A 19,629-nucleotide genomic window follows, 5' to 3' on the forward strand; every position below is an offset into this window, starting at 1 on the left:
ATCAACCTCTTATATTTTATTTATGGCTTAAGTAAGTGGTGTGGTTTTCAGTTCAAGAAATCAGGTGGGAATTTTTAATTTCATTCTATGCTGAAACTGGTTGGGGACTTCTGAAATGTTTTACATGCATAAACGCTGCTGTTTGTAACGGGAATATGTTTTCAATTTTACATGTAATGTCTTCGCTTCTTCAAAATTATGAGAAAGAGGCCTCTGAGACCATTCTGAAACTCAACACATGCTAATGATTTCCTGTTCAAAAGGATGGGCTTAGGTATGTCAATTAAATATAAATCACTTTTAGGAAACCTGTTCTAGCTTCAGCCTCTAGATTACAGGGTTCAGGGAATCATAGATTATCCTGAGGTGGAAGAGACCCATAAGCATCTTCAAATTCTAAATCCTATGGGATTTAGGCATGGGACACCCCAAGAGTCACACCACATGCCTGAGAGCATTGTCCAGACAAACACTGCTTGAACTCTGTCAGGCGGGTGCTGTGACCACTTCCCCGGTCTTTGTTCCAGTGCCCAAAAAGCCTTTGGGTGAAGAACCTGTTCCTTATGCCTAAATTAAACCCACCCTGGGTTCTTTCAAATTCAGCTTGCTTCTGCAAAACTTCAAAAAGGTCATGGATAATTTCTGTTGAATCAATAGTACCTGATCCCTCTTCAGTCACCATGCCAAGGCCTTCTGCTTTGTTCTGACGTTCAAATGCATTTAGGTCAAGAACACTGCGGTGAGAAAAATTACATTTGTCCTGTGATTAATTAAATAAATATAACATTTAATTTTGTGGAAGTTAAAAAGGATTTGTGATTTCATTGAACTTTACAATCATACCAGCATTAAAAAGATACATCTCAGTGGCTTAATACATGCATCTGTTACAAGACTATAAATCTCAGCTCAACAACCTGAACCTGCTTTTGCCCTGAATGTGACCACAGAATTCAGCTCTGTATGACTGACCAAAAAAAAGGGGAATAGATGCATTTATGATACACATGCTCATTTTTACGTGCTATAAGGAAGCCAAGTTATTGACTACTTTTGTATTATAGCCCAGTTCATACCAAAGCAGCAAGGTCCATTACAAAACTGTCATTATTAGTTTCATTTAGTGTTTCTCTCCTTCCACATTCTAAAAAACTGAAGCTACCAAAAGGGAATATGTATTCAACTAACCAGATTCAAGGAAGGACGATACTTCACATATTTCATTTGTGAACCAGTGAGATCCTGCCTTTCAGGGCTTTGCATGTCAGCCGCCCAGGGATAACTTTTGTTCATGAGCAAAAATAGTTGTAAAAGTAAGATTAACATAGAACTATACAGAATCTCTGCTGGCAAGAAACCTCACTGATTTCAAAATGCAACTTGGCCACAGACAGCATTAAGAAAAAAGAATACATAATTAAGAAAAAACAATACAAAATGTGAAACCCTGGACATAACAAGAAGACTGAATCACCTGATCCAGGGAACCCATTTTAATCCTATGTTTTATGTTCACTAATACATCATTTATTGATATGGTTTATTCTTATAAATTATGTATAAAACATTTAAACACATACATTTATATATGAAATGAATATAAGTCATAAATAAGCATGAATGAACAAAAAAGTCATAGTATCATCTCAATTTATTAAAATTCATTAATTTAATATGATATTAGATATTTCATTTCTTTTCCTGACTTCTAAGAAGTCCTATGAATAATTCTAACAAACCTGGGCTTTCCCAAAATCTTTTATGATTACTTAACATTGACCATTAACCTGATCTCTGCACGATTACTGGATGCCTCCAGAGTTAAGGATTTGCCTCTGAGGAGTGCTCCTAACTCTGGAGTAGTTTTCTGCCATACCTCAAGTAGACTCAAATTCTGTAAATATTTTTGGAAAGAGCGGATCCATATCACCAAGATTTTTACACCATGAGCACCATCCTGTCCTTTAACCCAAATCTAGCACATTATAAATCACAAGTGCTACTTGCAAGGACTATGTAGAGGATCATTCCAGAACTATAAATCCCATGGAATAAAATACACATGCAAAATAATACATTTTTCAAGTTGATACTTTCTTACCTACAGGACTGCATAAGACCAGCAAGGCTCTGAAAGAACCCCACATCCTTTTTATCCTTGAGGTAGTCAAGCATTTTCTGCAGCAAACACAAATAATTTACACAGAGAATTAATACTCCTATTATGTAATAACCCAGGTAACTTAAGACTATATGTATTCAATTCTATTAGTGATGTTGGTGCTTGGAAATATCTCTAATATTTAAGAACCTTGCAGAGAAAAATCCAGATATCAAAACCAAAATCAAAATTTAATGCTCATGTACTTTATAGAAAAGGTCATACATTTTGGTTATGTCTTCCTAAAGCATGGAAAATGAAGGTAGTAACTAAAGTCAACACAGCCAGAAGAATTTAGAGTTTAATACAAATGCAATTGTGCTACTAGCAGGCTAAAAATTTTTGTTGACACTATTGTTTCAACACCAGACGAGGTTTTTCTTAACCTCAGTTTATTTTAAATTATTTTAGTTGCAATAGTCTGTTTGCAGTAATTTCAGCATATTTTAAACTTTTTTAAGCTTTATTATAATGTGCAATAACTATCTGAAAACAGATTGCAATACAAGAATTTATTGAGTGAAGAATGCAATGCATTGTTGAGCAAAGATATTGATACCAGAGCTCTGTTGTGAAGAAAATGCTAAAGGTCAATCTTAGTAGGAAAGCTACAAGAATTCATGCTGTGATGGAAGTAAAACTATTTTTGCAAAAATAATAGGAAAAGTGGATAATAAGAAACCTCCAAAATGGACAGCACGGGGGCAGACAGTGTTAGCAAAATGTCTCAGTGTAAACCCAAGCAAACCCAAGACTAGAGGAAAAGAATACCCCAATCAACAACATTATAGCAATCAAAGCAAAGAACTCCAGAGGAGAATTATAATAATGACCTTTAAAAACCACCATTGTTCCTCTCCCCCCACCCATACCACTCTTCTCAAGGTAGACTAGAAAGCTGATCTTAGGACCTAAAGGAAAATTGGAAAGTTGAGCATAACACCAGAAGAAACAGGTATAAATGAGGCAACTAAAAAAACTACAATTCTAACGGTACTACTGATGCTTTTATGCTTTAAGAATGTAATTTTCACTAGTAGCATTCCTATCAATCCAAAAATACTGTTTTCTGCATTTTGATTCATTAAGTCTTTACCAAATGATTCTTAAAAATAGATTGTAGGATTAAAAATTTCATGATTTTCCTAATTTAATATCATGACATCACAAAGAACTGTCAGTGGCTCAAGCAAATAAATTCTGCACTACCTATAGTCTTTCATGTCAATTCCTGGCAATGACAGCCCCTGAAAAGAACATTACTTTGGTTGCATTCAGCAGTTTCACTCAGGACCTTAATTGCTCCCAGTTGTCTGTATTCTTTAAACTGTACTGCAATAATTTAGTAATGGCAGGTATAAACCCTTCTCAACATAGGAATCCTCAGCTAGTACAGAACACTGAACGTACCCTATATCAGCCTCCAACAGTGCAGGATTCTTTTAACGTACTAGACTTGTCCACTGGGAACCAAATTATCTTACAATGGATTAGTTATTCAGGATTTTCTCTGCTTTTATCAGCAAGAATCTCATTGCATAAGCTAAGGACTTCTGAAATTGTGTATCATTATTTTTAGTGAAGACTGGGGTCAGCAATTTTGCTCTACAGGCTATAGGACAATAGCAATCTCCCAAGAAAGTCCTCCTTCCCAAAGAATTCCTACAGAAGTAAATGACATAACATAAAATTTCCCCCTTACACCTGAAGTGCAAAACAAATCTTTTAGCCTTCTAAAGAAATAAGAAATACCCATCAAACAAGGTATTTTTTTACAATTTTGTTCTGCAAACAGGAGTAAGAGGATAAACAGTGTGTGACAAACAGTCACACTACGTAATGTGGTACTACAGCAATAATGGCCATGGTATAAAGACCTGTACTGGCTAGAAAGGGTAGAAGAAACTAGTACCTTACCTGTTGAACAGTAGAATTTCCTCCATTTAGGATGGCAATTCCAAGCTTTAGGGTTGCTGCAACCATCGGCCCCATCTCACCTTAAAAATATTTTTAAAAACATTTTTGGATCATATAAAAATAATAATGTTTTATTAATTATTTTATCCATTCAATGAATTGTAAAACTGACCTATTTTCCCTGAATTTCTTCATGAGTGCCTGCATGCATAGTGTATCGCATACAAAGTACACAGAAGAAGCAAGATATAAGGCAGGAATAATTAAGTTCAGTGAATATAAATCATGTTTCAATCAGCAGAGCATTGAACAGTGGATTTAAGGGTGGGCTCACAATGACAAGCTAGCTTTCAAAATTAACAATATGTCCCCTCTGCATGAAAATCTGGATGCTTCCTTCTGGTTTATTCAGAAAATTACAGTGACCCAAGCATTTAACTACAGTAAACAAAATTTGTAATCAGGCTTTTTTAAAACATCACTATTGTGAAAATATATCACAAAAGGAAAAAATCAATGCATAAAACCTTAGAATTAGGTGATTTCTAAGGGAAAAAAGCATCATTTAAACTTCTGAAATGTTTTATCACAGTACACCAATAAAGCAGTTATTTGGAAAATGGGAAATAAAAAAAGAACTTAAGTCCACACCTACTTCAGAACTGTACACATTCCAGAATTCAAGGGCATTTTGTCATTCAGTGCTGCTAAAGCTATGAAGTAATTCATGCATCCTCAAAATTAGCACTAGAAAAAATTAATTACAACTACAAAAGAAACAACAGTCTCATGAAAATCACTCATTATACCTTTCTGGATTAGCTATCAAAAATTTTGAATTTTTGAGTTAATTTTGAAAGTGAATCTTGGACCCAAACATATGCATGTTGTGCCCAATAAGAAATAAAATCACTTCAAAGTTCATTAGAAATAAGGTTTAAAATTTAGTCTACACACCAAAGCCTTACCTTTACTTGCACTGATTGTCTGCAAAACCATCTCAGCAGCACCGCGATCATGCAGTCTGGCTTGCTGATACAGAAGTTTTTGCTTTTCCATTTCTTTTTCCTGAATAAAAATTCCGGTCATTTAACATGAGATTTGAGTTACTATCAATCCTCCAAAGGTTCTTGGTTTTCTCTTAGTTTATGGGCTCTATGGCAACATCATGAACCATTTTAATACATACGATGCTATTGAACAAATAATTAACAGATTCAAGTAATAATCTCCACTTAGTATTTTTCTTTAATATGCTTTTAGCAGTTTATCTGGAAAGAGTCGTCTCAATTGTGAATCATTAGGTTAGTTCAAAGCCCATGTTCATGATATATACTGCATGTATCAAACTTGCACTTTTATGCTGTGTTTTTGTGCAACAGTTCATACTCTTAATAATCTTCTATAGTGTGACCATAACTTCATACTGCTCAGTATGTGACTCTTGAGTTGTAAGTTGTTGCTGAATACCAGAGTAAAAGAAACATCTCAGAATTTTTTTCAAAACATATCATTATATTACAATATAGATTGCCCCCCTACTTACAGAATATTTGATAGAATACACTGTGCTTTTATATTTTGTATTCTCTAGCGGCAACAAACAATACTGCATGGCGTTGCTTGAGCAATGGTGAAGTTTCTTTTTTGTAATTTAAACTACTACCGAAAACATAACGAGCATAAAGAGCAAACATAAAGGCACAGTTAATTCCAGAAGAATTTCAACTTTCATCAGGTTAATTGAAGTTTGCTGGAGAATTGAGGATGACTAAGCAGTATAAGTTGCAAAATGGAAGTTGCATAGAGCCCTATGACAGTGAGTCCATCAGATGGCGTGGTAAAAAGCTTACTCAAAAGGAACATGACACAACCAGTTAGTATCATGTCCAAAAACACAACGCCCAAAACATGTATGACCTAGAAGCAGGAACAGCTGCAGCAGAAGTAGCCAGAATGACAGCTTTGCTGCCATAAACTTTCCATCCAAGTTACAGAAAAAATACATTGGAAGATGGAAGAGGTTTAAAAAATGAAGGCTTGCTAAATAGAGGATATGAGTAATAAATTAAAAAAGAAGAGGTAAAAAAGAGAAATATGTTCAAATGAATGAAAAAGAAACCTTTAACTCAAAAGCAAACCAACACAGACATTTATGCTGTTACCAGAGAGTTCTCGCCGAGGCTGGCAAATTTGTTTCTTAAATCTTTGATAATATCGTGCTGCGGAAACAAAATTCATCAGGGTTTTTTTTTTCACACTATTAGCTCTCCTGTGGTTAAATTGTATCTTTCTTTTTGCTTTAAATTATGTGACAGATCTAGATGGAGGCACAAAAAGGAAAAAAAAATGGCAGCGTTGCTTTGTATTTAGCCATGCTAGGGTTTGAAAGTTTTGCCTTCATGTTTAAACCTCTTCCTGGAAGTTCAACAAAAACAAAACAGAAACATACACGCACACACACCCACACACCACACACACAAACCACCAGAAAACCATGACATCACAGGTTCAATATAGCTACAATAAAATATTTTCATTTGCTTCAGAAGCCACTGAAAGTTGATCAGCCTTTCTTTTCTTAAAAACGATTTCCTATTTTTAGATACTTTTAGTTTTAGACCCAACACCCTCTCATCTTTCTTTCCTTGCAAAATTTACTATTCACAAGCCTAACACCAGCTATACTACTTTCATTGTGCAACATTTTTTTGTAAGAATATCTAAGATTTATAAGAATGCTTACAGTGAGGATTTATCTGCACAATCTACAGACTAACTTCTTGCAATGGCAGTATAGAAGAACAGTAGAAAGAGGCATTGTCAAACAGCTTAGCATGAGAAAAGTGGCATTTGACGTGGAAATCAAGATGTCTAGGATATTAGTAACAAAACAGACCAAAAAAAAAGAAAACAAAAACCAAACCAATCTACCAACCAAAGCAATCCACCAACAAAAACACCAAAGCATTTCTCTTAGAAGCAACCATTCTTGGATGATAACCCATAAAGATCATGGTTCCTTCTTCAGCTTCACAATGCATTTTCACTGTTGCTTTCTCCCTGCCAACTCAACACATTATATATAAATATATATGTGATGGCAGCACTTACATGAAGAGGACCACCCATTGCCTACAAAGCATACTAAATTAATAAGGTTATCCCCATTTCTTTAAGATGTGCTCACTGTTTACACTGTTATCTACGCTACCAGTTTCAGCTTTTTGCACTTTATCCACTCACTTGCCAGTTGAAATCAAGAAACTAACAAAGTAATTAGCCAATGATTTGAGCTTTCTGTCATTCACCAAACCATCACAACAACAGCAGAAATACTTCACTAAATGAAACATTTAAAATAATTGAACAGAATTTAAAAAAAAAAACAAAAACAAAAACAACCAACCAACCAAAACCAAAAAACCAAACACATCCCAAACAACAATCCTCAAGGAGGAACAAATCTATTTTATCTTGGATGTTTTCCACTCATATAGGAAAAAGCTGACCACTTATAAATGTACATACATGTGTTCCCATATTATAGACTTTTTCCAGCATTCTACCAAACCAAGAAAACTTCTGAATCATGCACTTTGAAAGTAGACACCCAAATATTTTCTACTTCATTCTGTTTTTTGGGGTTTAAATCATTATGAGCAATCATATGCCAAAATAAATCAGGCAAACCCACAATTTTTAGTTTGAATTTGTAGGCAACAAACTTGCTAAAACTAAAGAGAAGCTTTAATTGACAAGTATTTCACTGAAATTCTTAAATTTTTTTGCAATTCATACAGAGACTGGTTATTGGAGTTTCCCTTTGAGGTAGGACATATGGAGAGGTTTGTTTGCTGCTACCACTAAGCTCCAAAATACAGACTGCTGATATAAGACCCTACTTTTACAGAGCATTTTTTTCTTTTTTTTTGTTTAATATGAAGTAATGAACTTAGGTTTAAGAAAAGAAAAAAATATGAAAAGAACAGAAATTGCTTTCAACTCAGCTATTAGAAGATGAATGCTTCTCCTTTGAATTGTCTTCATATTTTTTCATGACTTCTGCTTAGCCCAGAGAACAAATCCTATTAGGCAGGACTCACACTGGCAAAACAACTGTTCATTTCAATTTCAGGCATGCAGAAGTATAAGCTATGTAATTAAAATATCAAGTACTCATACATAATACTTCTGTACCTTTTTATAAATACATCTTTATAAATACTTCAATCCCTTAAGTTCAATGCTCGTTTCTGCTCTATAAAAAAAAATTATTTTTTCCTAAATCCCTCTATAGGACTTCATCATTGAAGCATCACTGCTTGTTGTGAGGGATTTGGACTAAAGGACCTCTAAAGGGCCTTTCCAACCCAAACTATTTTATTAATAAATAACATATTCTGTAGCGTAGGGAGTGAAACCATGTATTAGGTTCCATACAATCCATCGCATGTAGGAAAAACTGATAAAAAACAGGTTTTTACATAGTTATTTGAATGCTTACTTTCTTAGAATTGATAAATTGAATATGGAGTCTGATCTTAATTCACAGAATAAATGGTCACTTATTGTAAATATATGGTATATGAACACTCAGTGGTTTATTCAGGATTTGTGACAGTAAGAGATACTGGTAAACAACTTCAGAGGGCTGAAGCCCTTATGCAACCTTATGAGGTTGCATTATTTGTATGTAAAGAAACAGGAAAATTTTTGTCTGAGGTAAGTGACAGCACAATGTATAATTTTGTCAAAAAAGTTGTGAATAAAGAAATCTACCAAAAAAGTTGCTACCAGTAACAGGTATGAAATGAACTGCAATAGGAAGCTCTATTTCCTCCATTTCTTCTCTTCCTGTGAAGAGTCAATTTAAATCCATTTAATACCAATGAGTTTAAAAATATGATCTAAATTTTGATTCCTTCTTTGAGTTCCCATCCTACACATATTTGGCACACATTAATATGTAGGAGTGATCCATATGCAGAAAACTATTTGCATTTAGCTAGTGAAACAGTTTGATTAAAAATAATTTCTTATCAGATAGAATCAAAGACAGTAACACCAACTTTACAGGGGGTCGATTGAGTATCTGTTCAATAAGACAAAAAGTTAACTTAGAGACAAAGGGGAAGGGGCAAAGACATCTGTAATAGCTCAAAGCAAATACTAGCAGGTAAATGTTGACAGGAACATACTAACATACAGAGAACATTATCATCATGTCCCTATTGTTCACACTATTAACCCAATTCAAATTAATTGTACAAAAATAAGACTTCACTGCATGAGATATGAGCAACAAAATTGTCAATAAAATACACTAGGAATTTTCATCACTTTCTAAGCTTGCCCAAATATCTCTATTGCTCTGACTTCAAAAGGATTCAAGACTTCAAACACCACAAATTTTTACAGTCTAGAAGAGCAGTAGACTTTTAACCCCATACAAATTGAATAGTCACACTTTTCACATGCATACACAGGATAGAATAAAAGAACTGCCTTCAACACTGACGTTTGATCACCAGACAGAAAGAAGCACACAAATGCACACACAAGCACACACGCATCTGGTATGTACAGTTTCACATCTGCACAACTGCTTGATGCCATGTATGAAGAAAGCAAGGGTTATTTTTTGTTGTGCTTTTTTTCCCTTTTAAAATATTTCACAGTCAGCAAGAAAAATATTTCTATGAAGGATATAAGATTTAGTGGTAATGACGTAAGCAGAGTGATAGATATGTAGCATTTGAATAGCTGAATTATCGGAATTAAAAAATAATAAATTATATTATTAGATTCCTTATATATTTTCTTTGGGTTTTTTTGATATGCACTTTGTTCATAATAATTACACTACCTTTTAAATAAATTTTTGTGAGTACATTCATCTTCCAGGAAAATGCCTTTATCATATGAAGATGGAACAGACCTGTGCAAATTTCTGGAGGAGTAAGAGTAAAGTTGATCCTGAAATACATAATCTCTCCCCACAGATGCCCGGGAACCTCTTTCTTTTGTGATCTGAATGTTAATAGAAGCCTAGCAAACATAATACCAAAATCCCCTTGGCTCCTCTCCATGGAGAAGGTTGCAATTGTTTCCCTACACATTGCCATAGGAAATGAAACTTGAAGTTACTGACTGAAGTCTGACCATTAGCTAAATCTGTGCATTTCAAATCTCAAGTCATCTTTACTTACTCGAGCTGTCGTCAACCACAGCACAAATAACTGTATTTAACCACCTCAGAACCAAAAACTAGCTACTCCACACACCATACCTTCTCCCAGAATATCAACCTTGCAGCACCACCAGCAAGTGGTCCGAGTCAACAGTGGGAACTGAGACTTTGACCTGCGTGAAGCAGGCAAGTAGTCAGCTGCATAGCCATGGGACACCTTTCAGAAACAAATGGTGAGCTTTTCATGATGACACACAAAAAGCTGTGTAAGAAATAGAGCCAATAAAAAAATTAACACTGAAGTTTCAGAGATATTGCCTCTATGATCTTAGAAAAAACATAGAAGAACTATGAATCATTTAAGGTCAGGAGCATCTAAGGAGTTTCTGTCAAATACTATAATGTTGAAGGCTGAGGACTCAGTTCCAACAGCTCTGAATCAGACATGAACTATGATTGCTGCTCTCTCTGTGACAAATATTGGAAACAGAATTCTACCACTATATCAGAAATTTGTCTCTGCTAAGATACAGAAGAAGAGTTCAACTACTTTCCCTTAATAACCAAATAAGTTGCTTTACTAATTCAAATTAAGTTAAAACCAGAAAGATAACTGACGCACATAAGGCATGAACAGCAAAACAAAATGAGCAAGCCAAACAACACTCTGTTTTCCCCAAAACAGTATCACAATTTTACATGGCATATTCTGCATAAATAATTCCTGAAATCTTTAAAGAGCTTGCGCACAACAACGGTTTGGTAGAGATGTCATGCTGGAACTGAAATGTTAAAAATTATTTCAAGACCCTTTAGTTGAACTTATCCAAGATGTTGGGCCTGAAAAATCACAAAATTAGACCCAGACAAATACACACATAGTTTTTTGTTTTACCTTGCTGCGTTGTGATCCTGTCACCTTAAGGAAGGGCAAGGACAAGAAGCGAAATAGTAATAAGAAAAAGAAGTCCAAATTTTTTTTCTGCAGGTGACTGACCAAATACATACACAAAATTGTATTTTGCACATATAAATACATTATTTAAACATAAGTTTCACAGCTACAGAAAAAATAATAAAGAGAAACAAATGAATAGGATCTTCTCTCAAGACAAAAAATTGAATGATAAACAAAGAACCCATTACAATTTAGGTAAGGAGCACTAACAAATTTCTTACTGATAGATTTTTCATACACCTCAATGACTCCCTATTCAACAATTTTCATATCTATAAGCACGAGACTTTTGATATCTAAAAAGCATGTAGAGGCTAACTGCTAAGACCCTATAGGAATGAATAAACTTTGTCAGTGGTATGTCATACACTGCATTCCAAGAGGAAAAGAAAAAAAAATTCAGAAAAAAACCACTGAAATTCGGGTTCATAATGAGATATTTACCAAGAAACAAAACTTTATATTTTGAGGATATTACTTGTAACTCAACTGGACTTCTGAGTGATTGAAAAGAATTTAGTATTGAAATTATTTCTGATTTCTTTATACAGTCAAATAGGGAATATGTACTTAAATAATTCAGTGCTATATCATGTAGCATCACATAGAAAACATACAGAACATTCTATGTCCATAAAACAATGGAGTAAAAGTAAACATGACCCAAACCACTCCTCAACAATCAGAACAGGACAGATAGTTTTACAGTAAATCAATCAGTATATTTAGAATTTTTAAAGGAATAATAAAAGTATTTATTTCTTGTTTCTGTGTTTTAGTAGAGATATGAAATGTAAATACTAATTGATTTGAAAGACACAAGAGACACCTTTCAACGTCAGAATCGCAATATGCCAAAACACATTAAAATATTAAAAATATTAAAGAGCTAATTCCCTCAGTGCCCCTCAGAAGAGACAAATTTCTTGAAAACTCCATTTTATTAATGGAAAAAGAGAGACAGATCCCATAGCAAACACAGGACAAGGACTCAACTCTTACACTTGTAATCAACTCATGTGTATATCCTTTAACAGTGATGAACACTAAAAACTCAACATTAAACGGCAATAAATATAGATCTCCTATTCTCTCCACATGCAAAAAGTCTTAGCAGTACCAACGAACAGAAGTTCACATCTTATTAAGAAGCACTAACATATATGTGAACATAAAATTGCTCTATGAATTATAGGTACTGAATGTAAATGACTACTGCAAAAAGTAGTATTATAGTATTTTAAAAATCCAAACTAATGGTAGGCCAGAATAATTTAAGAGATACAGTCTGTTATTATCAGACTTTTAGACTAAGTTACTATCTGTAATACCTAACTAAAAAGTTGAAGTTAAATGAGATAAATACATAAGATCTACTAAATTATTCTCTATTTAATCTTATATTATGTAATACTGTGCATGTTTTTGTTTCACTAATATTAATCTGGGGATTTATATCTGCCATATCCAGCTTGTGACATGCAGTTCACTGGCATAATAAGCTGCAATAAGCCATGAACCAAAAAACATAAATGTCAGCTGGAAGCTATGAAATAATGTCTAACATGACAAGAAAAATAAAACAAGTATAATCTTACTTCAAAACTCTTCACTTCTTCTTCACCATCATCATCTTCTTCATCATGGCAGCTCTGATATCATGTAGAAAGAAAACACTGCTGATAACTCACAATTTACTGATAACACTTTACAAGTTATTTATCTTCTTCACTAACTTAGTTAAAACACAAAATAATCAATAGGTATCAAACAAGTTACCTTTGCCATAATGTCAGCATAAGCCATATACAGGAAATCTTCTTCCAGTTTGCTGATTAACAGACAGACGAAAGGTAAAATGAGGAAGATTAATTACAGTAGAACTGAAGTGCCAAAGTATTTTTAAACATCTTAAAAATATTTTAGAATAACTTCTATGCTCATAAATAATTATTGAAGCATTTTTGGAAAATGAAGACTTGATTAACTTATACAAATAGAAAAGTATAGCCAGCTACAAACACAGCACTCAGAAATTCATAAACACAGTCCAGTAAAGTGAATATAGTCAATTTTTACTTATATTTCATATTCAGAATGTAAATATCAACAGGGAACATAGATGACAGAGGAGCAGTGAGCCCTGAACACAGTATCCATAGCTGTGAAAAAGTCATATTAAAATCTCTTTACATACCACAAGCTAAAGAGGTTTGAGTGTAACTCAAACTCACTGTATGTTCATACGCACATTTTGGCCTAGCTTATGCAATCTCACTTGAAAAGAGACACATATATGACTTCAAATACAGGAGTAATCTGAAAATCTGCATGCACTCTGTAGTCTCTCACACCATCCCTACCATTTTTCAGTCAAGGCTGTTCGACTGAATAGCAGAATAAGTTGATGTAAAGGATCAACCCTTTTAAGGCTTTCGTCTTCTTCTGGTGGTTCCTCTCCAGGTTTCTTTAGGGAAAAAAAAGTAATTTAAAAGTATATTTAATTATCTATAGTGAAAAACTTTTTGTTCTGTGCAATTTTCTAAACATTCAATTTTAACATATTTAATTTTGATTTGAACAATCAGGAGGAAGCAACTTCCAAGCAAAGAATGACAAAACTGAACCCTGACTCTGTTTATGGCCAAGAAGACTTACAAAGACGATGCCGCCTGCAAAGCTTTGGATTTCTTCTCCTCATAAAAAATCAACTCTCTTCTCTAGATTCAGAAAATAACGTCAGTCTTACTCTGTTATCCAGAATTAGTGGTAACCAGATGCTATCATTTATTATTATACTGTCTATTGCTATGTTAACCAGCTTCATCAGATAAAAATGAGAATCCTGTTTCAAGTCTATGCTAGGTATAATGTTCACTGAGAAACTCTGAGAGACTTTGAGGGACAGATGGAGTTTTGTACACTCTTTTTAATGAAAGGTGCAATGAGGTACACTCTTTTTAATGAAAAGTCTCCCAAAGAGAGCAGTGGAAACACACATATCCATTTGTTTGAGGAATTAAAAGGGAATTCCTGTACAGTTTATTTTAATAAAGGATGATACAAAAGCCAGGCCAGTCTGTTTCTGTCCACTCTGAGAAAGCTTTTCACACAAACTACTGGTTGGCAAGGAGTTATTATTAAACTTAGCAGATATATGGGCTCATCATGGAGGTAAGGAGATAATCCTCAATGTCAGTGAGGCCAAATTACCATGCTGGGCTACTTCTTTACATACACACACCTGCACGTACATGCACATGTGCAGAGACCTATATTGTTCCACTGCACACTCATGCTCCCAACTGCTAAAATAGAATTATTTTTGAGACTGAACCTGCACTATTTAAAACACTTGCATTGTGTTGGGGTACCTAAGGATATCAGTTTAAAAGGCTGTATACAAAGTTTATCTGTAGAAGTCGCTTGTATTTTCAGAGTAAGGATAATATTGTTCATAAAATAAGGATGCCACAAGAAAATTCTGCATATGTGCTGGAAAAACTGAACTTCCAAAGTCTGTTTGTGTTGAGCTCATTGCTGCTGATTTCACTTTCAGTATTTTGATCCTAATTTTCAAAATTGTTTACAACTTGGGTGACTGGTTTTAAGCATAAGCTTTAAGCAGTAAAAGCAGATTATTACTTTTTTTTCTAATAGAAATTTTATGGTTTGCTTCCTCTCTCTATTGCAGAGAGCAGGCTCTCCGTACAATAAAAATACTGATTTCAGATTGTGTTCTGTTGGACCTCCCAGGGACTGAATCAGTTCCTAGTTTCTTGCCCAAGCTGTGAAAAGCTACCTTTCAGAGAGACAAATGTAGGGGATGAGGACCCCAGACTTAAATGGAAATCATTGTAGGTATTTGCAAGGCTAAAGACATGGCTCTAACACTGCACCACTGGGAAAATTCTTCATGTCCCTGCCAAGAGGATTCTTCTCTGAAGAAGCAGACTCTGACAGCTTCTAAGGAACTGACTGATCTAAGACTAGATTCCTCTAGTTTCATATTCTAACCTTTTGACTTAAATGGCTTTAATGTGGACAATGTAGTCCTCAAATACACAAAAGTTAGCTGCAAAACAGAAGGGAATAGGTTGTTCCACTTCTCCACAGGGCAGAAGATAAGAGATAGGGGAATGACAGCAATTGATAGGTAATTTAGGAAAAAAAGCTTTATAAAAGGTTGAAGCCCTGAAGCAAAGAACCTGAGGGGATTTAGGAATCTCCATCATGTGTAATTTTTAAAAAGCTGTCAAAGTGACTTGGTTATAGCTCATCCCTTTGGGTAGAGATAGCTTAAGTGATATCTTAGCTACTCCAGAGATTTAGAATTATTACTGTACAAGAAGAGGGAGACAATGTTAATCCATAATACATTCCTATGACCCTTTCACCCACACGTACTGCTAAGTCTTCTATCAGTTTGTCTTCAAAATAATGTTCTTCTGTTTCAATCCAAGATTTGTCATAGCCTTGAAGAAAGAGATTCACGGCTCGGTGTCTAAAAAGGAGCATTTAAAACAAAAGCTGTAAACTTTTAAAAAGAAGATTTGGTCAATATGAATTTCATTTAGCTTAAACAACTGTCCAGTCATTACAACAATAATTTAAAAGGGAAGAAAAAGTTCTATGTTAAAACCTATCAAAGCACCCATTTAAAATAGAAAATTTACATTTAAATGTTTTTTTTTAAAACTGTGTCACACTAACTTGTAAAACTGATGTTAAAACAAAGTAATAATTATTTAGGAATAGATAATTTAAAAAAACTTTAAAGAAATTTAAATGCAACAAATAAAAAGTAAATTATCACATTGCTGAGTTTTATGTTCTTTATATATAAAATATTTTTATATTTTTTAATACAAATATTAGGATAACAGAAATAGATAACTTTGGATTGTGCTCAAATAATTTCATTTTTTAAAGCTGAGGATTAGACTTGAAGTCAGAAATTAAAAATGATATTTTTTTATTCTTTTCAGAAGATGGGAAAAAGTAATTAAACCTAATAAATAAAGCAATATACAAGCTATAATACCTAGTTTATCAATTACTGGCTTTTTTTTTCCCTTTTGAGCTTGCCAAATAGTATGAACTTTAGTGCATTTGTGAAAGACAAAGCCATACAGCTCTTACCTTGGCAGATTATACAACGGTGCCATTCTAAAGCAGGCCACTACTGCTCTTTTCCTCTGTTTAGACAGCAGCTTATGCCACACTGCTTTTTTGGACCGCTGAGGATGCTCGACCTGTTACACAAAACACGCATGGAAAAATAATGTGGCAATGTCCCTAGTGTCAGGAAACAGTAATATCAGTAAAAATGTTAGTTAACAAATAAATAGAAAAGCAACAGAAGAAGAATAGATCAGAATAAGTGTTCTAGACAGAGTTCAAGCATTCAGCCAAATCATAGAATCAGAATTTAGAAAATAAATTTAAAGCAAAAATCCCATTTTCCTGGTATGATATAGATATTCTTTTTAACTTCATTCTACTTTTGCTATCTTTTATATAGAACACTATCATCAATAAGGCCATCTCTCAGGAAGCCTTAACTTTCAATGCAGAAAGCTTTCTTTCATTCCATCTTTTATATGTAACTCTTTACACATGTGCAGGTAAATTGTACACCTTCACATTGCCTCAGACAATATTTTTAAAGAAATTTTCATGGATACAAAAAGTCTTTTGTTTGCAATATTTACCACAATCAGTTACAGTGGAAAGGAATTAAATTTAGAAAAGTGTGACAAGTACAAAGACTTAAGACTAAATCTTTTCTGTGAAGTAGCACAGACAGAATGTACATCAAATACTTCAAAACATTTTAGCTACATTTCAGAAAACTACATCTCTGTCTTAAAATATATTCTCCTTCTGCATCTTGGCTCTACAGTGGCATGAGATGAAATAGGGTGTGCTCCATCTTTATCTATTATGCCTTTCTTCTTCCACCTTTTATTCTTGTTTGCATCCCAAGAAAAACTACTGCTGTGATGCTGAAGCCCACCTGCATACTTCTGTACATAGCCTGACTGGGTAACTGGGAACCATGGTTGCAGACTGTGCTATGGATCACTCCTTTCCCACAGCCTATTTAGTCTCTGTGATTTATTTCACACATCTTCCATAAAAATTATATAATTTGATTTAACCTATGCAACTGTTGTAGAGTTAAGGGGAGTTGAACTTTGCGGTGGGCTGTTTGGTTATTTATGTGTGGTTTGTTTCTTCTACAAACAACTACACTCCTCTGTTCCAACAGCATCAAAGAAGCCAGTGGAAGTTAGCATTTCTACCCTGAAAGTCTTGCTAATTCTCCCTTGCAATAAAATCAAGCATTATATGAAAAAAATGCAGTGGTAATTCTGATATTTATGTGGACTCAAAATTCAATCCAAATTTGGATATCCAGTTTAGTGAAATACAAAAAAATATTAATTGTTAAACAATGAACATTTAATTAAACAGACAAAACCACTGCCATTCAGTGAAATATAGAATTATACTTTTAAGATTAAATGGTAGCAATCTTAAATAAGTTCTTTCTAAAAGTTAAAATACAAAAGAAAAATATTTTTTAAAAGAAAGGACAAAAAAGCATTCACTGCAAACATGTTTACAGTCACAAAAACAAGTGCCAGCACTACTAATTTAAAAGTCAGACAAATCCAAATGTGAAAGTGAGGTAATTAGTAATATCTTCACAAAATTATAAAACCCTCAATACTTTCCCAAAAGAAATAGCCTCGGCCTACGCAAGCAGATTTCTGAAAACAGTAAAACAAAGAAGTTAGGTCAGCATGGAAAAAAACCACAAAGAATGGACTGATTGTTGCCAGTGGAATACAGAAAACATTTAAAGTATATATGGAAAACAGAGTATTTGTATACAGAGAGCAAAGGATTACTCAAGACTATCATAAAAACAGATGCAGTGCTCATATATTCATTAATTTTAAAGACACCAGATTTCTCATTTCAGTAACAAAAGCTCCTGAGCATTTATCTGCAGAAGACAAGAAAAGCTGTGGGGCTAAATCTTTAAACAATTCGTGCAAGGTAGCCATAAAAAAGCAGAAAACTTGTTAGCAAGTCATTGTTTAAGTCTGATCAGAAGTACTGATCCTAAATGTTGATCTGGATGGGAATCCATCCTGTTCTGTACTACTGCGGGATCATCTCAACTTTGATAAAACCAGGGTAGAAGAGAAAACCTTTCCCTCCCTCCCTCTCATATTTCTAGCTTTTCTCTAGACTTCTTTCCTCAGAGCAAACCGATATCCTTTCAAATCAGCACTCATTCTCCTCTCTCTCTCTCTCATAGGCAAGCCATGACTGACAAGGATTTACTTCCATACTTCTATCCCTTTTTGCTTGCTCCCTGTATATTCAGCAACAGGTAAAAATTAGTGACTCCTCCCCATTCTCTTCTACCAAGCTGTGTACGACTGTTGAACTTGCAGCAAACCCAAATCAAGGCTGGCAAACTATACGAAGAAGAGTTGTGTGATACAGCAGACAGGACACAGATATTCACATCAACACACCTTCTGCAGAGTGTACATACAAGCACATTCACACATCTCTCAGGCTCCTATTGACTGAACCAGTGACTTCCTGACAGCGAGGAAACTTCTTGACATTGGGTCTAAAAACTTTCTCAGTGAAGCCAACTAATCTAATGAGAATTGTAAGAGAACCTTGGATATTCAAGTGTTCTTTGAAAAGGAAAAAAAAAATTGTAAAATTTATATGAAGACAGTTTGTATCCTATGGTGTGCCACCAGCAGGGTTCATCTCTGCCATTAAGAACACCTTCCAAGTTCATGTCCTGCTTTGTAACTACATTTTAAAAAGGAAAAACCATAATAAACCTAAAGTGCATAATAGGTAATAATTCAAAGAGAAAAATCACAAAAATAACTTATCAATGGGTCTTTGATCTGTAAGATGTACCCATATAGGAGATTTTTAACTCCATATTTTAAAGCACACTGGAAAGGACACAAAATAAAAAAGAGAATTACTTAAATAAAAGTTACTGTAGTTCAGGCCACATGGGAAGCTCATATATTAATGCAAAAAACATTAAATAATACAATAGAGCCAGATTCTGAAGAACTTAAAGGTTTTGACAAAACTTTTTCAGAAAAAATTATTCCCCCAACCTGCTTCTGCTGTTTCTTGAGTGCAGCAAGGAATATCTAAGTTTTCCATATTGGCCACACAAATAGTTGGACCTGCTGCAAATACACTGCAAGATAGATATGACCATGATATTGGACTACAAAACACAGGATTAAGCATGTAAACAGTAGTTATCAAAAGAAAGAAAAAAGATTATAACATTAAATACAGCAGGTGAAAGTACAAATGAAAGTGTGAATA

General features: G+C 34.2%; 1 protein-coding gene across 6 annotated transcripts in view; it reads right to left on the reverse strand.

Annotated features, from left to right (window-relative positions):
- Window positions 1-19,629, reverse strand: part of RYR2 (ryanodine receptor 2) — a 377,699-nt gene that overhangs the window by 41,535 nt on the left and 316,535 nt on the right. For all 6 annotated transcript variants that reach the window (XM_084203478.1, XM_084203479.1, XM_084203477.1 and 3 more), the window contains 10 exons: window positions 17,972-18,008; window positions 16,372-16,483; window positions 15,637-15,733; window positions 13,593-13,696; window positions 13,009-13,060; window positions 12,828-12,881; window positions 5,047-5,146; window positions 4,079-4,158; window positions 2,102-2,178; window positions 661-734 (listed from right to left, as the gene is read on the reverse strand). In XM_084203478.1, the coding sequence (XP_084059604.1) occupies window positions 661-734; window positions 2,102-2,178; window positions 4,079-4,158; window positions 5,047-5,146; window positions 12,828-12,881; window positions 13,009-13,060; window positions 13,593-13,696; window positions 15,637-15,733; window positions 16,372-16,483; window positions 17,972-18,008 (787 nt within the window). The remainder of the gene's footprint in view (window positions 1-660; window positions 735-2,101; window positions 2,179-4,078; window positions 4,159-5,046; window positions 5,147-12,827; window positions 12,882-13,008; window positions 13,061-13,592; window positions 13,697-15,636; window positions 15,734-16,371; window positions 16,484-17,971; window positions 18,009-19,629) is intronic.

This window comes from Fringilla coelebs (genome assembly GCF_963513975.1).
Source record: "Fringilla coelebs genome assembly, chromosome: 3".
NCBI lineage: Eukaryota > Metazoa > Chordata > Aves > Passeriformes > Fringillidae > Fringilla > Fringilla coelebs.